Source organism: Nymphalis io, chromosome 18 (assembly GCF_905147045.1).
Source record: "Nymphalis io chromosome 18, ilAglIoxx1.1, whole genome shotgun sequence".
Taxonomy (NCBI): Eukaryota; Metazoa; Arthropoda; class Insecta; order Lepidoptera; family Nymphalidae; genus Nymphalis; species Nymphalis io.
Window position 1 is genome coordinate 4,965,992 of NC_065905.1, and position 18,822 is coordinate 4,984,813.

General features: G+C 30.8%; 1 protein-coding gene across 2 annotated transcripts in view; it reads right to left on the minus strand.

The window, feature by feature from the left end:
• LOC126775541 (uncharacterized) overlaps positions 1 to 18,822 on the minus strand; it is an 84,966-nt gene that overhangs the window by 46,920 nt on the left and 19,224 nt on the right. The window contains exon 1 of one of the 2 annotated variants that reach the window (XM_050497557.1): positions 6,450 to 6,483. The exons of the other annotated variant lie outside the window; for it this stretch is intronic. Coding sequence (XP_050353514.1) covers positions 6,450 to 6,454 — 5 coding nt within the window. The 5' untranslated portion in view covers positions 6,455 to 6,483. Of the gene's footprint in view, positions 1 to 6,449; positions 6,484 to 18,822 lie in introns of those variants that run through there. 2 annotated transcript variants of the gene reach the window in all.

An 18,822-nucleotide genomic window follows, 5' to 3' on the forward strand; every position in this document is an offset into this window, starting at 1 on the left:
TCATGATATAATAATGATTTGTTATATGAATCGCGAGTTGTCTTTTCTGTTATTTCGTTCTTTTCGAGGTCTGATATTACGATAGTTTATTAAGTAATCCGACTGAATCGAATCAAAATATCCCATATACAATTTGATCCTTAAAAGGCGTTCACATATATTGATGATATTTGATCAGCTGCTAAATCCGGGAGCAATTTCGCTCAACATATTTATCAACTAAAATTGAAACTGTCAATCTTATATTATACGTACTTTTAATGTTTATATCCTATGTACATTTCATTAGATAAAGGACTCTTAAAGATACAATAGCCCTAGACTTTATGAGTTTTCGTTTTATCGTGTTATTTATTTCGCTCTATTAATAAATTTAAAACGACCTCTCAAAACACTAACAGTAACAGTCTGTTAATGTCCCACTGCTGGGCTAAGCCTCCTCTCCCTTTTGAGGAGAAGTAATGTTGGTAATGTTGGTTGGTTGGTAGAATACACATGTGGCAGAATTTCAATGAAATTAGACACATGCAGATTTCCTCACGATGTTTTCCTTCACCGTATAGCACGAGATGAATTATAATCACAAATTAAGCACATGACCCACGATCATCGGTTAAGATTCACGCGTTCTAACCACTAGGCCATCTCGACTCTCAAAAACTGAATTAAAAAAAATGCATATATATTCATTGTCATTATGTTGTGTGAACCCATTGTTAGTATATTAAGTAAATGAACACAAAGATGAAGGCTGCCGTACGTTTTGTGAGCAAAAAACAAAACGAAATTAAGGTACAGGTGAAAATTAGAAGTAATTAATATACATCAATAATAACCAGCAGGAATAATATCACCGAAAAACGAAAATGAAACAGACCTGGTGCAGCCCACCTCAAATGCAAAAAAAAGTTGTAAGTAATTTAATTGTAATTAAATAAACAATTTGTCTATTACAGTTGTTTATCTCAAATTAACAATGTACTCTTATTATGTTTGTTAAGAAACCATTTTTGTCATTATTTATATATATATTTATTTGCTGTGGTTGTCGTGAGTATCTTATTGCACACAAATAATCAGACAAGGAGTAAATAAGAAAATATATATATATATATATATGTAATTAGTATACCATAACACATAACAGACTTATAAGAATTATGAAGAGATGATAACTGATCAGTTTCTTTTCGATAGAATCCTCTTAACGAAACTGTGTTAATTTTACTTTAAAGTCAATTTAACATGGTGATTCAAAATTGCTTTTATGCGCCTACTGATTTTATAGAAAGCTTATTGTATTAGTTTAAAGTGGTGATAGGGCTTTGTGCAAGCTTGTCTGGGTAGGTACCACCGACTCATCAGATATTCTACCGCAAAACAGCAGTACTTGTTATTGTTGTGTTTCGGTTTGAAGGGTGAGTGAGCCAGTGTAATTACAGGCACAAGGGACATAAAATCTTAGTTCCCAAGGTTGGTAGTGCATTGGTTATGTAAGCGATGGTTGACATTTCTTACAATGCCAATGTCTAAGGGCGTTTGGTGACCACTTACCATCAGGCCCATATGCTCGTCCGCCTTCCTATTCTATAAAAAAAAAGTATATATACACTATCTTTCAATAAAAAGGCACCTTTTATATAACTTCCCCTTTTTATAAAGACAAGTCTTTGATAAAACTTAACTCACGAACGAGTTAATTAATTAAATATAATTATTTGTGTTTCCATTTCGTTTTAATTTTATCTAATTTCAACGGATTTCCAGTCAGGTTTCGCTGACGTAGAGTCTAGATATATCAACATTTGACAGAGGCATCAATAACATTTAACATATTATGGTCCTTAATGTTCAGATATTAAGATCTATATCCGTTTCCGTGTAAGCTCGTGAACAGGTTTATTGTATAGAGAAAGCTGAGTATTTTTTACTTTTTATTTGTTTATCTGAATAGATATTTTTCCGTAATTAAGTACGCCTTTCAAGTCTTTAGTTTTAGTAGAATTTTAGAATGAAACTATATTCAAATGTTCGTCTGTTTAGAAATGTATGTAAAACAAAAATAAATTTATTTATATAAGAATAAAATTTAAATTATTCATTGATTTAGTATTTAAGCAAATCAATCGCTATGACGACTTAATTAAAAATCACGGATTTTTGCGTACTTATACAGAGATACGGATAGGTCACAAATATTAATATTAAAAAATATTTATAAGCATCTCATACACACCATACATACTATATGCATAAATATTACATTATAGAGCCTTGATAAAATATATATTTGTTATTTTGAAACACGCTTTAATCTGAACAACAAATTTTATTTTAATTATAATAATATACAAGATCATGATATTCACGCTGCATCCTTAGGTATAAGTTTTATGTCAAATCTTCTATCACACATACATACACATACACAAAAACAACATACATACGCACACATTAATAGGACATACGAAAAACAAACGTTATCAAATAAATAGATCATTTTATTGTTAAATTAAATTAATTGGTTATATAATTACCTGTTACAAATGTTTTTCGGAGCAACAAAACATATTGCTTGGCATAATTGTCTTAGGAAGGCAAATGAGCAAATGAGTTATCCAATAACAAAGGCTCACTTCGTCCATTCAATTCTTGTTATGACTTTGTGCAGACCTTAGGTACCCTAGTTAAGTACCACACACTTATTTTACGAGTATATTCCACTGCTAAATGGCAAGCTATTAAAAATAATAAAAATGATTATAACAAACACTAGGCTTTTGATTATATAAACTACTTATTTACGCCGCCTACCTAAAATTCTAATATGTAGGTAACAATTTCCAGTATTTAACCATATATATACGTATTTTAATCTTATTTTAATAATGCTCTAAAATAAAACTACTAACAATTAAATTAAATATTGTCTCAGATTCATAAACAATTTAATAATAAATAAAATTATGCTAGTGTGTTAAGTAATGTATGTGCCCCTAATTATATTAAAGTTATTATGATGTTAATTATAAAAGCACTCATGTTGTATGTGAGTCAACGGAGTAGGGCGATATGTGAAATTGTCCATGTTGTCTACGATGTTGAAACGAGAAAGAGATGATTTCTATAGATGTGACCTAAGAACGTGCCTGCACAAACGAGTACTTTCGAAATATTTTACAAGAAAATACTAATCATTTAAGTCTCTAAACATTACTCATTTATTGTATTAAATTAAAATTAAACAATGTAAATAAAAATGTTTAGAAACAAATCGTAAGTGTCTCGTTGCTGAGAACTCCTCTTAAGTAGATTTGCGGGTTGATGAACACACACGTGGAAGCATTTCATTCGACACATATCTGCAGGTGAAAGGTCTTAAGTTACAATTGTCAAAGTAGAGCCCTTTTTCATTTTTAAGATTTTGTTTCTAAAACGTATTACTTCGCAAAGTGGAAGAGGATCGATCGATAAATATGAATTATTAAACAGAATCTAAAAAAATTAAAAAAAAATGCATAAAAATCTTGGAATAATGGACTTTTCTTTTAGAATTTTACCTTTTACCTACAGATATAGGCTTTCTCAATTATAAACATAACTTCACATAAAAACTCAATAGTGCTTGCCCGGATTTGTTAACGAGATCTTGGGCTTCGATACAGATGTACTATCCAAGGGGCCATCTCAGATCGTAAATAATATAAATAAAGTAAAAATGTCTTTATATTCTCACGCTATTCTAGTCATTCGTATTTAATACTTATTAAAGTATACACAAGACAACTTATTAAGCGTTACAATATTTTTTTTTTCAAGTAATTGTTCGATTGTGTAATTTGTAAACTTTTTCTTTTATCTGTTTCCTTGATCTTAGAACTATTTATATTGTTTAATCTGTGTCAATTTAAATCATTACTACGATATTAATTTAAATTTTCGATGTTCCAAGTATGAAACTTTTAAGTTCGAATTGATCTGGCATATTCTAAAATGGAAATATATTTATCTTTCCTCTTCTTTTTTAAACACAACCGCTATTTTAAAAACATACATATAATTAAACCATTATCTATTAAATAATTGGTTTCAAATCTATTTTCACATGCATTTGATAAACAATTTACCGTTATTAAATCGAGCTATTAATAAACAAAATGTCCAATTATTGTTTATGAAAGAAAAACGCCGAATCATTTGAAACCGAACGGAACTATGATATGCATTTAACAACATAATTACTATTCGTTTCTATGGGTTTAATATTTAGTACATCGAATTGTATTGTAGAAAAATGTTTTATTAACAAGCTTTAAAAAAAGGTTCTGTTTTATATCTTTTATACAATACTAGCTTATTCCCGCGACTTGCAAACTCCAATTGGGTTCAATTCCCAGATCGGATAATAATTTAATTTGGTTCATTTCAAATTCTGTCAATAAATTCTAGTAGCCCGGTAGTCGAAAGTGGTGTAACTATCGAACCTCGGAAAACACGTAAAGCCTTCGACGGCTGATTTTTTTCCGGTCGTGTCGTATTTGTCGTCCCATCGGATTTAGAGAGTGAAGTAATATAAAGTGCACTTGCGTTTTAGCACACATTATAATATGTATTGCGTTAGAGAATTTTCTTATGAGAATCGCTGCAAGACATCATCACCTTTTACGAATTTATCATACAATATCTTATCCTTCATTTTATTCCTTATGGAAAATTATTTAGAAAAGTGCCTTTATTATTTACAGGCTTCACCCACTCGTAAGAGGAAGGGACACAGATACAGAAAGATTGGGTACCCAATCCTATTTTCTGTACCCCTGATAACATGCAATGATCATGATGATCAATTAAGTAGCAAAGACGTAAAAGCGTACAAACAAAATCACTTTTGCATTTATATGAGTAAGAACGTTTCTTCTAGTTAGCTACTTATATATTATATCCGTGAAACTATGACAGTGTACATAAGGTTTTAGTTTAACATACTTATAAAAAATGACTTCTACTTCTCTTTACATGTGAAATTGCATATATGTTAATCAATATGTATGTAGTTGCATAAAATTTACTTAAAAATTAGGTTGAATATCAGCATGTTATAACATGTTGAGTTATTTGTAAATAAACAAATTAATAGCAAGCTATCAATATTCATCACATTAATATATGTTTTGAAAATTAAGAAAGAAAAAACTATTTCGACATTGTTCGTTTGAAATTCGCCATTTTGATTTCGTAGCGCCGTCAAATTCTATTATAATTATGTCTCTTGATTGGAATGGAACAGATAATTTAATAAAATACGTGATATTTTTTAAGGCAAAGGTACTATTATTTTATTAGTATTAAAAAGACAGTAATTAAAATACATATATTCGAATAACAAAATCGATATTTTGAATAGGAGTAAAGATACTGGGCTCAAATTTTTGTTACGAAATTTCACGATAATTGAAAGAATGTCAAAATATTATAAAGTAACTTCAAAAAATTTATCAAAGTAACTATAATGCCGTTTTCATCCGTACGTGACAATAATCTGTTCTCACTGAGCACAACTAAAAGCTATTAACCTAAATATAGAATTTAATAAAAATACCATGATAATAATAACGAACAGATTTGAGAAGAACCAATTGTATATAGTTTTTTTCGCATCAATACTGCTACTCTGTAAGAGCTCACTTCATTACTCATTCGTGAAATATTGACAGCGTACTTATGGTGACATACTATTTTGATACGTGTATTCTTGAAATCCTATAATTGTTATGGTCAATGTCGCATATCACTTTCTGACATTTCAAGACAGTTTTCTGCAGTGAGTTTCGAATAGTCCAACTGATTTAAATATAAATGAAATTCGTTATAAATATCTAATCTTAAAAAAAGTCCGTTTTGGTAAATAAATAAGAATAATTTGCTTTCAACGCAGAGAACATAGTATTCGGTTCAATTAGCACTATATGACAATTATTATAATATATTATGTATGAAGATATAAAACAATATAACCTATCATAGTTTAAGCTACAACCTTTAAAAAGTAGCAATGATTACTAAAACATAATACCTGCCTATATAACTATCAGTACATATTATAGTAGTCAGTCAAGCTGCGTCTGTCTTTTTGTCTGAATGCAATAAACACAAAAACTCTCAAACGATTTTTAATACGATTTTCATCAATAGCATAAATATGACGATGATTGTTGAATATGACGGAAAAAATCACGACTTCTTAATTTTTTATTTAAAAATGTCAATATATTAAAAAAAAAATCGAACTAGTAATAATGAAATATAAAAACTAGCGAAAGTTGAAATTAATTAAGCAGAAACCTGTTTAATTAAACATTTCGATTTCATGATTTTATGAAACTAATAAATAACAAGTAATAAAACAAGTAAGTAAAAAGTAATAACAGTCAATATTTAATTATTCTCACCTCATTAAATAGATCAGAGACGTTAGAAGAGAATTACCTGAAAGCAAATATAATAAAATTATTAAGTGATCGTGAATAAATATTCCAAAATAATTGGACATTATAACTACACAATGCAGTTTGACACAATCGTCATACGGCAACTGTATCGATTTAAATATACCACGTAACAGCCTGTGAATGTCGAACTGCTGAGCTACGGCCTCCTCCCTTTTTGAGAAGAAAGTTTGGAGCTTGTTCCACCGCGCTGCTCCAATGCGGATTGGTGGAATACACGTGTGGCAAAATTTCAGTAAAATTAGATACATGCAGGTTTCCTCACGATGTTTTCCTTCACCGTAAAGCACGAGATGAATTGTAATTACAAATTAAGCACATGAAAATTCAGTGGTACTTGCCCGGGTTTGAACCCACGATCATCGGTTAAGATTCACGCTTTTTACCACTGGGCCATCTCGGCTTCTGTATACTAGCATTATCCATATTCCCCGGTAGGGTTTTGTCCACCTGGGTGGGTCATAACCACTAGCTAGTTATTCTACCGCTAATCTACTCTGGTTTTAAGATAATTGAGCCACTGCACTTCGCATATGAGAACCCTTTGACTGCCTTGTTAAAATATTTTAAGGAGGAATAGTGTTCATGCTACCCGAAAACTTCCATTTCTATGAAAATAACAACTACAACTATATTTATAAGAATATTTCATTGTTTTCCCATATCCATTCCTTACCACTCATTTCATTACATAAAAACTTTGGTAACAGGTATTGCCAGGACTAATAATGAAATATCCATTATTTTTTAATCTAGCTCTACAAGGGACAGACCAAGAAATATGTATATGTACAAAATCACAGATAACATTACGTGCATTTGTAATTATTAATTTAATTCTAAATTTAAATTAGAAAATTTCGTTCCATTTCTTTTTTTTCCATATTTTGCCATAATAATCGAAAACAATAACACATTGTACACACATCGTTCGTGAGACATTACTATGAACACAGCCAGCTTTCTCCGTGTGAACTGCATACAATGCGCTGAAAACTGACGTTTGGACGTCGCTTGTTAATTACCTCAGAGCAGTACTTAGAAATGGTACGAAATTAATTTAGTCCACAATCATATTGTTTTATAGCTTCTAGCCACATTCAATATGGATTCGAGGAAAATTGGCGTTTTGAATATCGGAGTTGTTATCGGAACTTTGGAAGTATTATTAAAAGTTAATATAAGTAATTTATGTGGAAAAGTGTTTTATTAAAAATAAAGATATGTTAAGCAATTGTTTTTATAATTCAAATGTATAAAAAAGGACATAAAGCATTAACAGCTGTAAACGCCCCCTCGCACACACACAGGCGAAACCTAACGGGCGGAAAGTAATCTTCTATAAAATGCAAAACGTAATTGATTATTCTTGCTGGTTTCAGGCGCTATTATCTCGTAGGACTTCTATTGAAAAAAAATTGCTAATTCCACCAGGCTGCTCTAATGTTAACTAATTTGGTGGATACACAGCAAAAGACTAAACTTAGTGGTTCTTGCACGTGTTCTATCCACTAACGCATATCGGCTTTAAAAAATATACATCAAAATTAATGAACCGACCAATGAATCACTGGTTCGATCAAATTTTGATTTCAAAACACACATTCGCTAATAATTAATTTGTTAACATATCATTTAAATAAAGTTTTTGAAATTATGATAAACGTTTCTCGATTATATAATTTATTGCAAATGCATTCTTAGTTAATATATGTTGTTTAGTTTAAGCCGAGATGGCCCTGTGGTAAGAACGCGTGAATCTTAACCGATGATCGTGGGTTCAAACCCGGGCAAGCACCACTGAATTTTCATGTGCTTAATTTGTGATTATAATTCATCTCGTGCTTTACGGTGAAGGAAAACATCGTGAGGAAACCTGCATGTGTCTAATTTCACTGAAATTCTGCCACATGTGAATTCTACCAACCCGCATTGGAGCAGCGTGGTGGAATAAGCTCCAAACCTTCTCCTCAAAAAGAGGAGAGGAGGCCTTTAGCCCAGCAGTGGGACATTCACAGGCTGTTACGGATTACGGATATGTTAGTTAACATCTGCTCATTGATTAATTAAGATAAGAATGTACTAGGATTACATGACTTTGTATTAAACAGCAACAACGTCACTGGAACTAAATAACGACTGCTGGAAGATTTTTTTAAATTACATATATTTCACATTTAATCTGCAACCCTAATACTCCCCTCTCGATCTTTATGCTTTTTCTATCTACAACCGCAGTATTGTATTTAATTATATTTTATTATTACAATTTAATATAATTACAATTTTTTCCATAGTCCTCTCGTAACAGCGCCGCAACGACTGATATAAGAAACAAATATATGCTTAAAGTATGAGTGTACCAAGCGCTAAAAGTTTTTTATTGTAATAAAAATAAAACGAAATTAATTCAAAAATCCCCTAATAGATTATTTGTTAATCTAATTAATAATCTCTTTTTTGTCTCATTAACCAATAGCATTATAAGTGAAAAGATATATAAGATTCTTATTTTTTTCTCTATTTAATTCTTATTCTTTAATTCTCAAAGAACATTTCATGTTTCCTTTACGATACTTCATGCTTGTCAACTCCAGTTATTTATGTAAATACGTAGTTACAATCAAATAATAATTCAAATAATAATTTCATTTAGAGTACCTACGTCACTAGTTTTAAAAATAGTATAATTTTTACCGATTTTTCGAACAAATATTTTTATTTCGTATTCGTAAAACCCATATATACCCATTACTATTTTCCTTATACAAATTACAGGCGAGCGATAATAAAAAAACTATTAGAATTAAAAAAAAACTTGCTGAACATGTAAAACGATAAACAAAAACGTTTTAAAGCTGTCGATATATCATATATGTAAGAAACCAATTACCCTACTAGAATGCGTTTGTGGTTAGGTAGAAACAATTCTATACACTATTTCTTATCGCACGTGTGATCTAAAGCAAAAAGTCTAAACTTCGAGTTGTAGGTAAAAGGGAGCGTGCAGTGCACTCGTGGACATTTGCTAAGAATGCGGTCAACTGGTGTAAACAGTGGAGCCGGTGTTCAACTAGCTAAGATGTATTATATCTCATGTATTAATTACGAACAACCCACGATTTTAACAATTATTTTAATATTAACAGAACCGTCCTATACAACATTCTTTTGAAGTGAATACGTCTTTAAAATTATTTCATGCGTCACAGTTACGTCGTTTTGATTTTCGTTATGAGATCAAAAGACTTAAAGTTAATTGTACTTAAGTTTTTATTGATTTTTATCAGTTCGGGAGCAAAACCTCAGATTTACAATCCACGTTCATTTATTTATATTATTTTCAATGTGCCTTACTAACGGAATGTTGTTTCCGATAGTTAATAGTTTAGTTTTTTAATAAACGATTTTTCTTACGAGTATATATTTCGCGTTCTATATTTATTATAATTAACCCCACGTGTCTGCCAACTTGTTATCAGTCAAGGGACGAAGCTTCTATTGGGCATCAAGATGTTTCTGAACATAAAGATTTTTATTTGCAATACCACACGAGCAATTTTTTTTATGAATTATATAAGTGAACGTAAATAAATGGGCTACTTGATAGTTAATTCAAATGTCACTTCGGTTAAAAATCTCATACCTTGAACACAAAGATGTGACACAAATCCCCGGAAATAAAAAGATTATTGACATTGACAAATAAAGAGCATTGACATCTTCCATATCGATGTCGTGAACATGGCTCATTAATTTACAAATATCGCGTGCAATAAATGAATATATGCAAGAACTAATTAAGAGATAAAGAAATCGTGAATTGAATTACGCAAATATTGTAATATCGTTTTAATTAAAGACGAATCTATTGAGACGGATCAGCGATCTTGCACGTGACTTTCACAGTCTTAATAAAAATCAAACTTGATTCCCTCATCGTGGAAATACCTTGATGGTTATTTACAAATTACATTAATTTAAGAAATTCAAATTTTAAGAATTTCAGTATTGTGTATTTATCTTAATCTAGGCTATCATTTAAGACGCTTTGCCATTAATATATGACTTACCTGAATAGGTATTACCGGAGTCTAATTATTATATCGCAGAGAAAAAAATACTTTTGTTGTTTGGCTCAAATGCGAATGAGCCAGTATAACTGTGCACAAGTGCATTAATATTATAAATCGCATAGTCGACAACTTATTACCAGCATTTGAATTTGGAACACGATTATAATGCGAATATCGACTGGCAGCCGCGTTTACCACCAAATGCCAAATCTAACCGTAAGACATTCAAAGAAAAATATGAATAGGTACGTATCTTCTAATAAAATTACGAATGATATCTGTAAAGATCAATTTTAGCGTTAAGAAATAAAAATGAAAATAGATAAAACAACTTAAATACAACCATGTTTCAGTGTCCCAATTAGCCTGATTTATAGTTTAACAAAGGCCTAGCCATAAACTGAACGCAGCGAAACATGTATGTGCATTTGTTTAACCTCAGTAACCAATAACGTAACACAAAACATCGTTTACCTACTTTTGAAATGTGTACGCTTATCTTGCTAAATAATTTGTAAAGCATTGTGTGTTTACTGTCACAACATTTAAATATTTTCAGATATATTTTTAAAGTAGGTATTGATTGTATTCTAATAAATGTATATTTTAATTCTTAATTCCAATTATAAAATAGACAACGAAGTTGACATTTTATCAAATAAAATCACAATAATCATAAACGGCCCTACTTATGAACGTTGTTATATGAAACGATTGTGATTGGTAAACAATGCTATCTTCTTCTTTCGAATTTCGAGTGAAAGAATCAACGTTTATAAGTAAAGCCGAAAATGTATTGCACATAGTGTTGGGTCGTACCTTAGTAATTGTATTAATTTTAGTTATAATATGTTTTATCAACCATAAATAAATAAATATTTTATGTAGCTAAATCTAATATTGCCATGAAGAATACAGATTAAATAAATTTAACCATCAATCTTACGTCTATCTCATTTCTGTCATTAGCCATCCAAGTTCCAACTCAAACCAAGTAGCACAATGTCTAGTAATAAATTGAGTTGGTGTTAAATGGGTGAGCTGGCATAGATTATCCATAGAACGTCAACATTTAAGATGTACAACACGTCAAACTCCATGCTCATGTCCCAATGAGCAATGCATTATGCAGACGGACGTCTCTCACTGATTACCTCAATATAATGCTTTCCCACGTGACCTTGATTAGCCAATCTGCTCATTTGCTTTAAAAGAGGAATATGACAATTGTTCGGATTTAACTTATCCTTTACAGATTTGTATTTGCTTAATATAACTATAACTTTTTTGGGGTCTTTGTTAGATCTAAATATTTAAAAAAAAAACAATACGTTTGACAAAATTGAAAAGAAATTGATTGTTATTTCCTTAATATAAATAAATATTATTTCTAATGCACGCAAAAACAATTTCGCATTCTTCGTTTTTTTAAAAATGGAAAAAATTTAAAACAACTATTCAATGTTCAATTAATAGCCTATTAAAAAAACTGTTGCATTAATAACCGACAAGTAGTAAACAGGAATCGCCCTTTGTTACGCCATAGTTAATATTAATTGCAATAAAATGCTAATGAATATTTCACAAAAATAAATCTCCTGTAGTCATTATTACAGTACAGTAACAGCCTGTTAATGTCCCACTGCTGGGCTAAGGCCTCCTCTCCCTTTTGAGGAGAAGGTTTGGAGCTTATTCCACCACGCTGCTCCAATGCGGGTTGGTAGAATACACATGTGGCATAATTTCAATGAAATTAGACACATGCAGGTTTCCTCACGATGTTTTCCTTCACCGTCAAGCACGAGATGAATTATAAACACAAATTAAACACATGAAAATTCAGTGGTGCTTGCCCGGGTTTGAACCCACGATCATCGGTTAAGATTCACGCGTTCTAACCACTAGGCCATCTCGGCTTTTTTAGACTTTAAATAAACAATGGATTGGGAACGAATCGAACGATTGCGTCGAATAATAGTCGAATATTGATTATCTGTTCAGTAAACACGAATATACATGAAGGTGCATTAATGGCGGATGAGAATTCGAACTAGGAACTCCTTTAATATTCCCATGTATTTCTTTTACCATTACCGATGTAATAAAATCCGTCAAGCAAATATCGACATTAAACCTTTAAAGTTAAATGTTATATCGACTTATATTATTTTTTAAAAAATTAAATGTTGCTCTTCGTATTCCTTAGGGATACCCGTTTAAATAAACAATAGTTCAAAAATTTGCATAGACATGGAATAATTATAGTTTTTGCTCAAACGGTAGTATCGATAGTTACTTGATAAAAAGCTTATACGAAGAAACAATGGCGCCAAAGGAATATTTTATTGTTAAAAATATAGACAGAGGGAAAAACATATACGTTTACATACCGTTTTACCGTTTTAAAACCTATATGCATTATTATTTTTTCGTTGTATTTTCTTTTTACTTTCTTCAATTAATTAATAATAAAATTATACATTTTACGATAAATATATGAGCCTACTGCCTACCGGAATACAACAATACGAATTATTGCTTTTTGGAGATAGAATATTCGAATTCCCAGACGCTCACAAATATCTAAAACCAAGTTAGGCTAGATATATTACAATATTTAATAATTTGTTATGTTTTGTTTCTTAATTGCATTAATAAACTATGGTTACTTTGACAAATATATATATCATTATATCCAGTGGAAACGAGATTCGTTAATCATCGTTAAGCCACTTTCGATACAGGCTTGCCTAGTCGCATAAAACATAAAAGTGTCTTGTTATTACATCTTGTATTTGTTAGTATGCCGACAAACCTCATGTAATAACCGGTCAAAATAAACTGCCTATCCGGTTATAAATCAAGTATCAAAACTATTTTGATAAAAGATTTATTGTCGTATGGCTATCTCAAAATTTACTTTCATTAAAACTATGCACCGCTTCGTAGTCATTAATATTTTATACCAGCAAAAATTGACGGAGGTTTTGTCTGCATATACGTATTTTTATTAGGTACATAAACAAACTTTTTTTTACCTTAATAGTAGTACAAAAGTGTGCAGTGCATAGAAAAAAACAAACAATAAGCACAAAACTCTTCAAAACTATTTCATCAAATAATTTCAATGAATAATAATAATATCCTGAGACAGTATTCACACACGGCCATTTGATCCCAAATTAAGCAGAGCTTGTACTATGGAAACCAGATAACTGATATACTACGTATACTAGTTTTTCATTTGTAATCACATTCTTATATATAGATAATTAAACATTAAAATGAAGTTAAGTTGATATGCTGGTATAATAATGAAACATATAGTATTCGGTCCTAACATATGAAATTAGCGTTTTGTCGCCACTTTTGTTACCACTTTGATCTGAAATATCTCCTCTTTGGTTAAGAATTCCAAATTCAAATTTATAAATTCATTTAGCTGGTACATTTTAGTTTGAAAACAGTCATTCATTTGTTTTTCCTCATTATTTTTTTCTTTGGCGTCGCTTATTACCGCACAATGGAAAACATGAAATATCGATATATTTACGAGTACAAGTTCTACCGTTGCACCAGTGCTGCAGAAACAGCTCGAAGTATTAATGTATGTACGGCGCTGGTGTCGCAAAAGAAACCACGGTACGTTTTTGGTTTCAACGTTTTCGTTCTGGAAATTTCGACCTTCAGAACCAACCCCGTGGACGGGCGGAGACCAAAGTGGAAAATGTAGAATTAAAGGCTATTGTGGAAGCGGATCCATCACAAAGCACTTCAAAGATAGCTGCAGGCTTCGGGGTAAGTGATAAAACTATATTAATCCACTTAAAGCAAATCGGGAAAGTAAAAAAACTTAAACGATGGGTACCTCATGAATTGAGTAAATCGAACTTGCAAACACGCGTCGACTGCTGTGTTACTTTGCTCAACCGACACTATAATGAAGGGATTTTAAATCGAATTATTACTTGTAATGAAAAGTGGATACTGTACGATAATCGGAACCGCTCGCCGCAATAGCTGAACCCTAGAAACCCAGCCAAATCCTGCCCTAAACGAAAATTGACTCAGAAAAAGTTACTTGTGAGTGTTTGGTGGACTAGCGCCGGTGTCGTTCACTACAGCTTTCTAAAATCTGGTTAAACGATTACGGCAGATATCTATAGTCGGTAACTGAAACCATGAAGGAAGAACTAGCTGCTAAACAACCGAGATTGGTCAATCACTCTAGGCCACTGCTGCTTCACGACAACGCAAGACCACACACTGCACAACAAACAACCACTTAGTTAGATGAGCTACAATTGGAATGTCTGCGACATCCACCGTATTCCCTGGACCTTGCTCAATCAGATTACCATGTTTTCCGGAATTTGGATAACCTCTTACAAGGAAAAAAAATCAACTCCGATGCTGCAGTCCAAACTGCCTTCAAAGAGTTTATTGATTCTCGCCCCCATGGTTTTTTTATTAAAGAGATCAATGAACTACCTTTGAGATGGCAAAAGTGCATAGATAACAACGGTGCATACTTTGATTAATTAAATATATTTTACAAAAAAAAATGACTTTATTCCTCCCGTACAAAACGCCAATTTTATATGGCCTAATATATGTCAAATTTCATGGAATTGGTATTTATTCATTCAAACGGTGTCGGAGTCCACTAATCTCAAACAAATATGTATCTATATCATATTATTCTACACCTAAATATATCATCAAATTTTGAAACATATTTTTATTAATTATTATTAAAACATTATTATATATTTATATTATAAGACCCAAGAATCATTGTAATATAAATGTCGAAATGTAATCATCTTTTAACAAAAACAACAGTAATAAAATAATTATATTTTCTTTCCGCTAATATAAAAAAACTAACTTCATACAATATATTCAAGGTAAGGAACACAAAAAACTATTAAACATTGGCGTCAACTCCAAACTGACTGGAATGGATTAGAGGCATAAAAACTATTTAAATATATATATAATTAAAATACTCATAAATAAAGAAGAGAAAAGTACAGAAATTGCATAAGGTGGCCTTATCGCTAAAACAGAGATATCTTCTAGATAATCTTTGACAAATGAGTTATTATAAAATACAAATTTAAAAACGTTCGTGATATTGCATGGAATTGAGACGTTTTATAAAATTACCTGCAATTTTAATATTAATGTCGTGAAAATATCACGTATTTTACAATAAACCTGCGATATATATGCAAAAACAAATTAAAGTTATTTATATTTGTTATTGCATATAGAAATAATATTTCTTTAACAAATAATATTTATCTTACAAATCGCTTCACGTTAACTCTCTTCATGTATAGAATGTCTTCAGTATTATCAAGTTGCATATGTATTGATGTGTACGTATATTAGCTACTTATTCAACTTTTTATAAGACTTTCGCCTTCCCTATTACGCGATGATGTTACGTAAAAATACGTCGGTGCGTTTGTGTGCAACGAAGTAGAACCGAACGCTTGGACTATCCCATTATATGACTGGAAACAATAGTCATATCAAAATATTATTCATTCATAACAAAAAATAAATAATTAATAATTAATTCTGTTTAATTACACACACGTAAACACATGTACATTTTTACACACAAATGCTAAAACGCACACGAAAGCAAAAACAGTTAAATTAATACTTAAATGCTGTATAATTAAATAAGCTTTATTCCATAATACCTACCTATTTTAATAGTGTTACGAATATATAATTCTTTAAAAAGTACTAAATTGTCTATGGTCCTATCCCAATATAAGAGGTCTATGTCAGTTAACACTGTGACAGTTAACACGTAAGTAATGTCTAGTTGAATAATCTAAGACTAAAAATTAATAGCTACAATAATACAAATAGTGGCAACCGTTATATTAACACGATAAGTAAAGATAAGCTTAAAACACCAAGTTTCCGATTCCACAAAATCAATACATCCTTATTCCTACTTGATCAATATATACTTTTCAAAATATACTAATAAGTTTGGGCACATATAGATTCAAACCTGGACAAGCACCAATAAATTTTTACGTGCTTAATTTATGTTTATAAATTCATCTCGTGTTCCGCGGCAAAACATCGTGAGGAAACCTGCATGTGTCAAATTCACAAATGTATCCTTCTTTAAAGGGGAGGAAATCTTAACGCTCTTAATATTAGGAAGTTCAAAGCATATATCAAAACTTATGATAATTGTTATCATAAGTTTTGATATATGCTTTCATCATCCATGTGAAAGCGTAACTGCTATTAGATATCTATGTAATGAGTAAATTTCAGCGGTTCTTCATGGTACAATCTAAATTACGAATCTGTGCTAGTGACGATTCAAAAATCCTTGTTATGGTTGAATTGATAAGACCTACACCAAAGGAATACTGACATTGAATATTATTAGTTATTTACTGTGACCTTACGTGACTGTAGACCTTAAGTGGTTAACAGAAATCGAAGGAAAAAATAGGCATTTTATTTTCAATGTGTAAGTGTGTAACTTAGTGTGAGTATAGCACAATAACAAATTAGATTGTTACTCGACAGTGATTATTTATAACGTCATATGTATTACGTTTATATACTACACTTTATATACACATTTAATATATTTTGACTTAAAATATATTGTTAAAAACAATATTCTAATTAACTGCATGCAATCTAAACTATAAAAAATAAATGTATAAATAGTTGAAATATTAAAACGTATTAGGTAACTTTCGAAGTTTGTAAAAAATAAATATATATTTTTATAATTATTTCTCAATATAGTCGCGGCAAAAGAATCTCCTAAAAACATATGCATATACATACACGTGTCTTTAAAACGTGGATATTTATTAAAAAACTGTCCCTTGCAATTGTTTCCAAACAAAAATTAAACATATCAACATTGAAAGCGGCAATGATGAGTACTGAGACGTAAGGTGCGACTTATGTACTACATGATAAATGTCGAAATTCAAGGGCGTGTCTTCTGATTCCCATGATAAATTACGCCATAATCGTACATTCCGGTTGACCGAGCAAGTTCAATAAAAGCATATAAAATCTATACAATAAAACTTTTTTAAATCGACAATACATGGATTCATTGCTTCTTGTTAAGTTTTTTTATATATTTACGGTCTGGCTGTTTGTCCTGGGTCATAAAGCCACTCCCGTTTAAATGAGACTAGTGAAAATAATATTGGTAAATTTTAATTTAAACATACGGCTTAATTTGAAAAGTAATTTATTCTTTAAAAAATAGTTCTTATTAGTAGTAATGCCTTGGTGGTTATTAGCGAAACTAATCCACAATTTACGTAGGGGAATAAAGCCACCCAGGATTTACCAGTAGACCGAATAAGCCCGGGCCTAGGCCGACACAACTTGGTCAGTGAGCTTTTTTTGGGTTAGCGCTTTCTATGAACTCACACGTCAACGGTTAAAACCCAAAAGTCCACAGTCTCATAAAAAATTAAAGTGCTTTAATTTTTATACATAATTAAAGTTTTTGTGCTCCTGCTTTGTGGTTACAGGATTTAATTAAAAGTAAAACCATTACCGGTGCGGAATGTATGTAGTAGAATCTATACACAATACTTACATACTATTATATTCTTAACAGAATGTATATGAAATTCAATTTCTTGAAATAAATGACGATTTATATAAATACAAGGGGTAATTTTAAATAATATAAACATTATTGTTAATATAAAATATATTCAATTATGTAAATCGCGTAATATTATTGAATTCAAACGTGTCGTTCCCTAAATAACGTGCTTAAAAGGTATTTTTTTTATTGATCGTATTTACGTTATATTATAATTAAATAATAATTATGAAATAAATATTTAATTTACTATAATAATATTACGGTATAAGAGTTATGTTATATTTTGTCAGCGCATTCCAAACGGAGTCAGTCACATTGCGAGCACTATGTAAGGTCAAATGGAGGCGAATGAATTATTTAACGAGACGTTCTAATTCTTAAACTAACACAGTTATAGCAAATATAATTATTACCGAGTGAAATATGATCTACAATTGTAATAAACAAGTTTTCTTTAACGTAAATACCTACGTTCTGTAAATAAAGCTTTAAATAAAAATTAAAAAAAAACTTTTTATTTTTTCTAACTTTATTGTTCCAAGAATACGGCTATTGACAGATACCTATACTTTGGCCTTATGAACAAAATCGCGTGCGT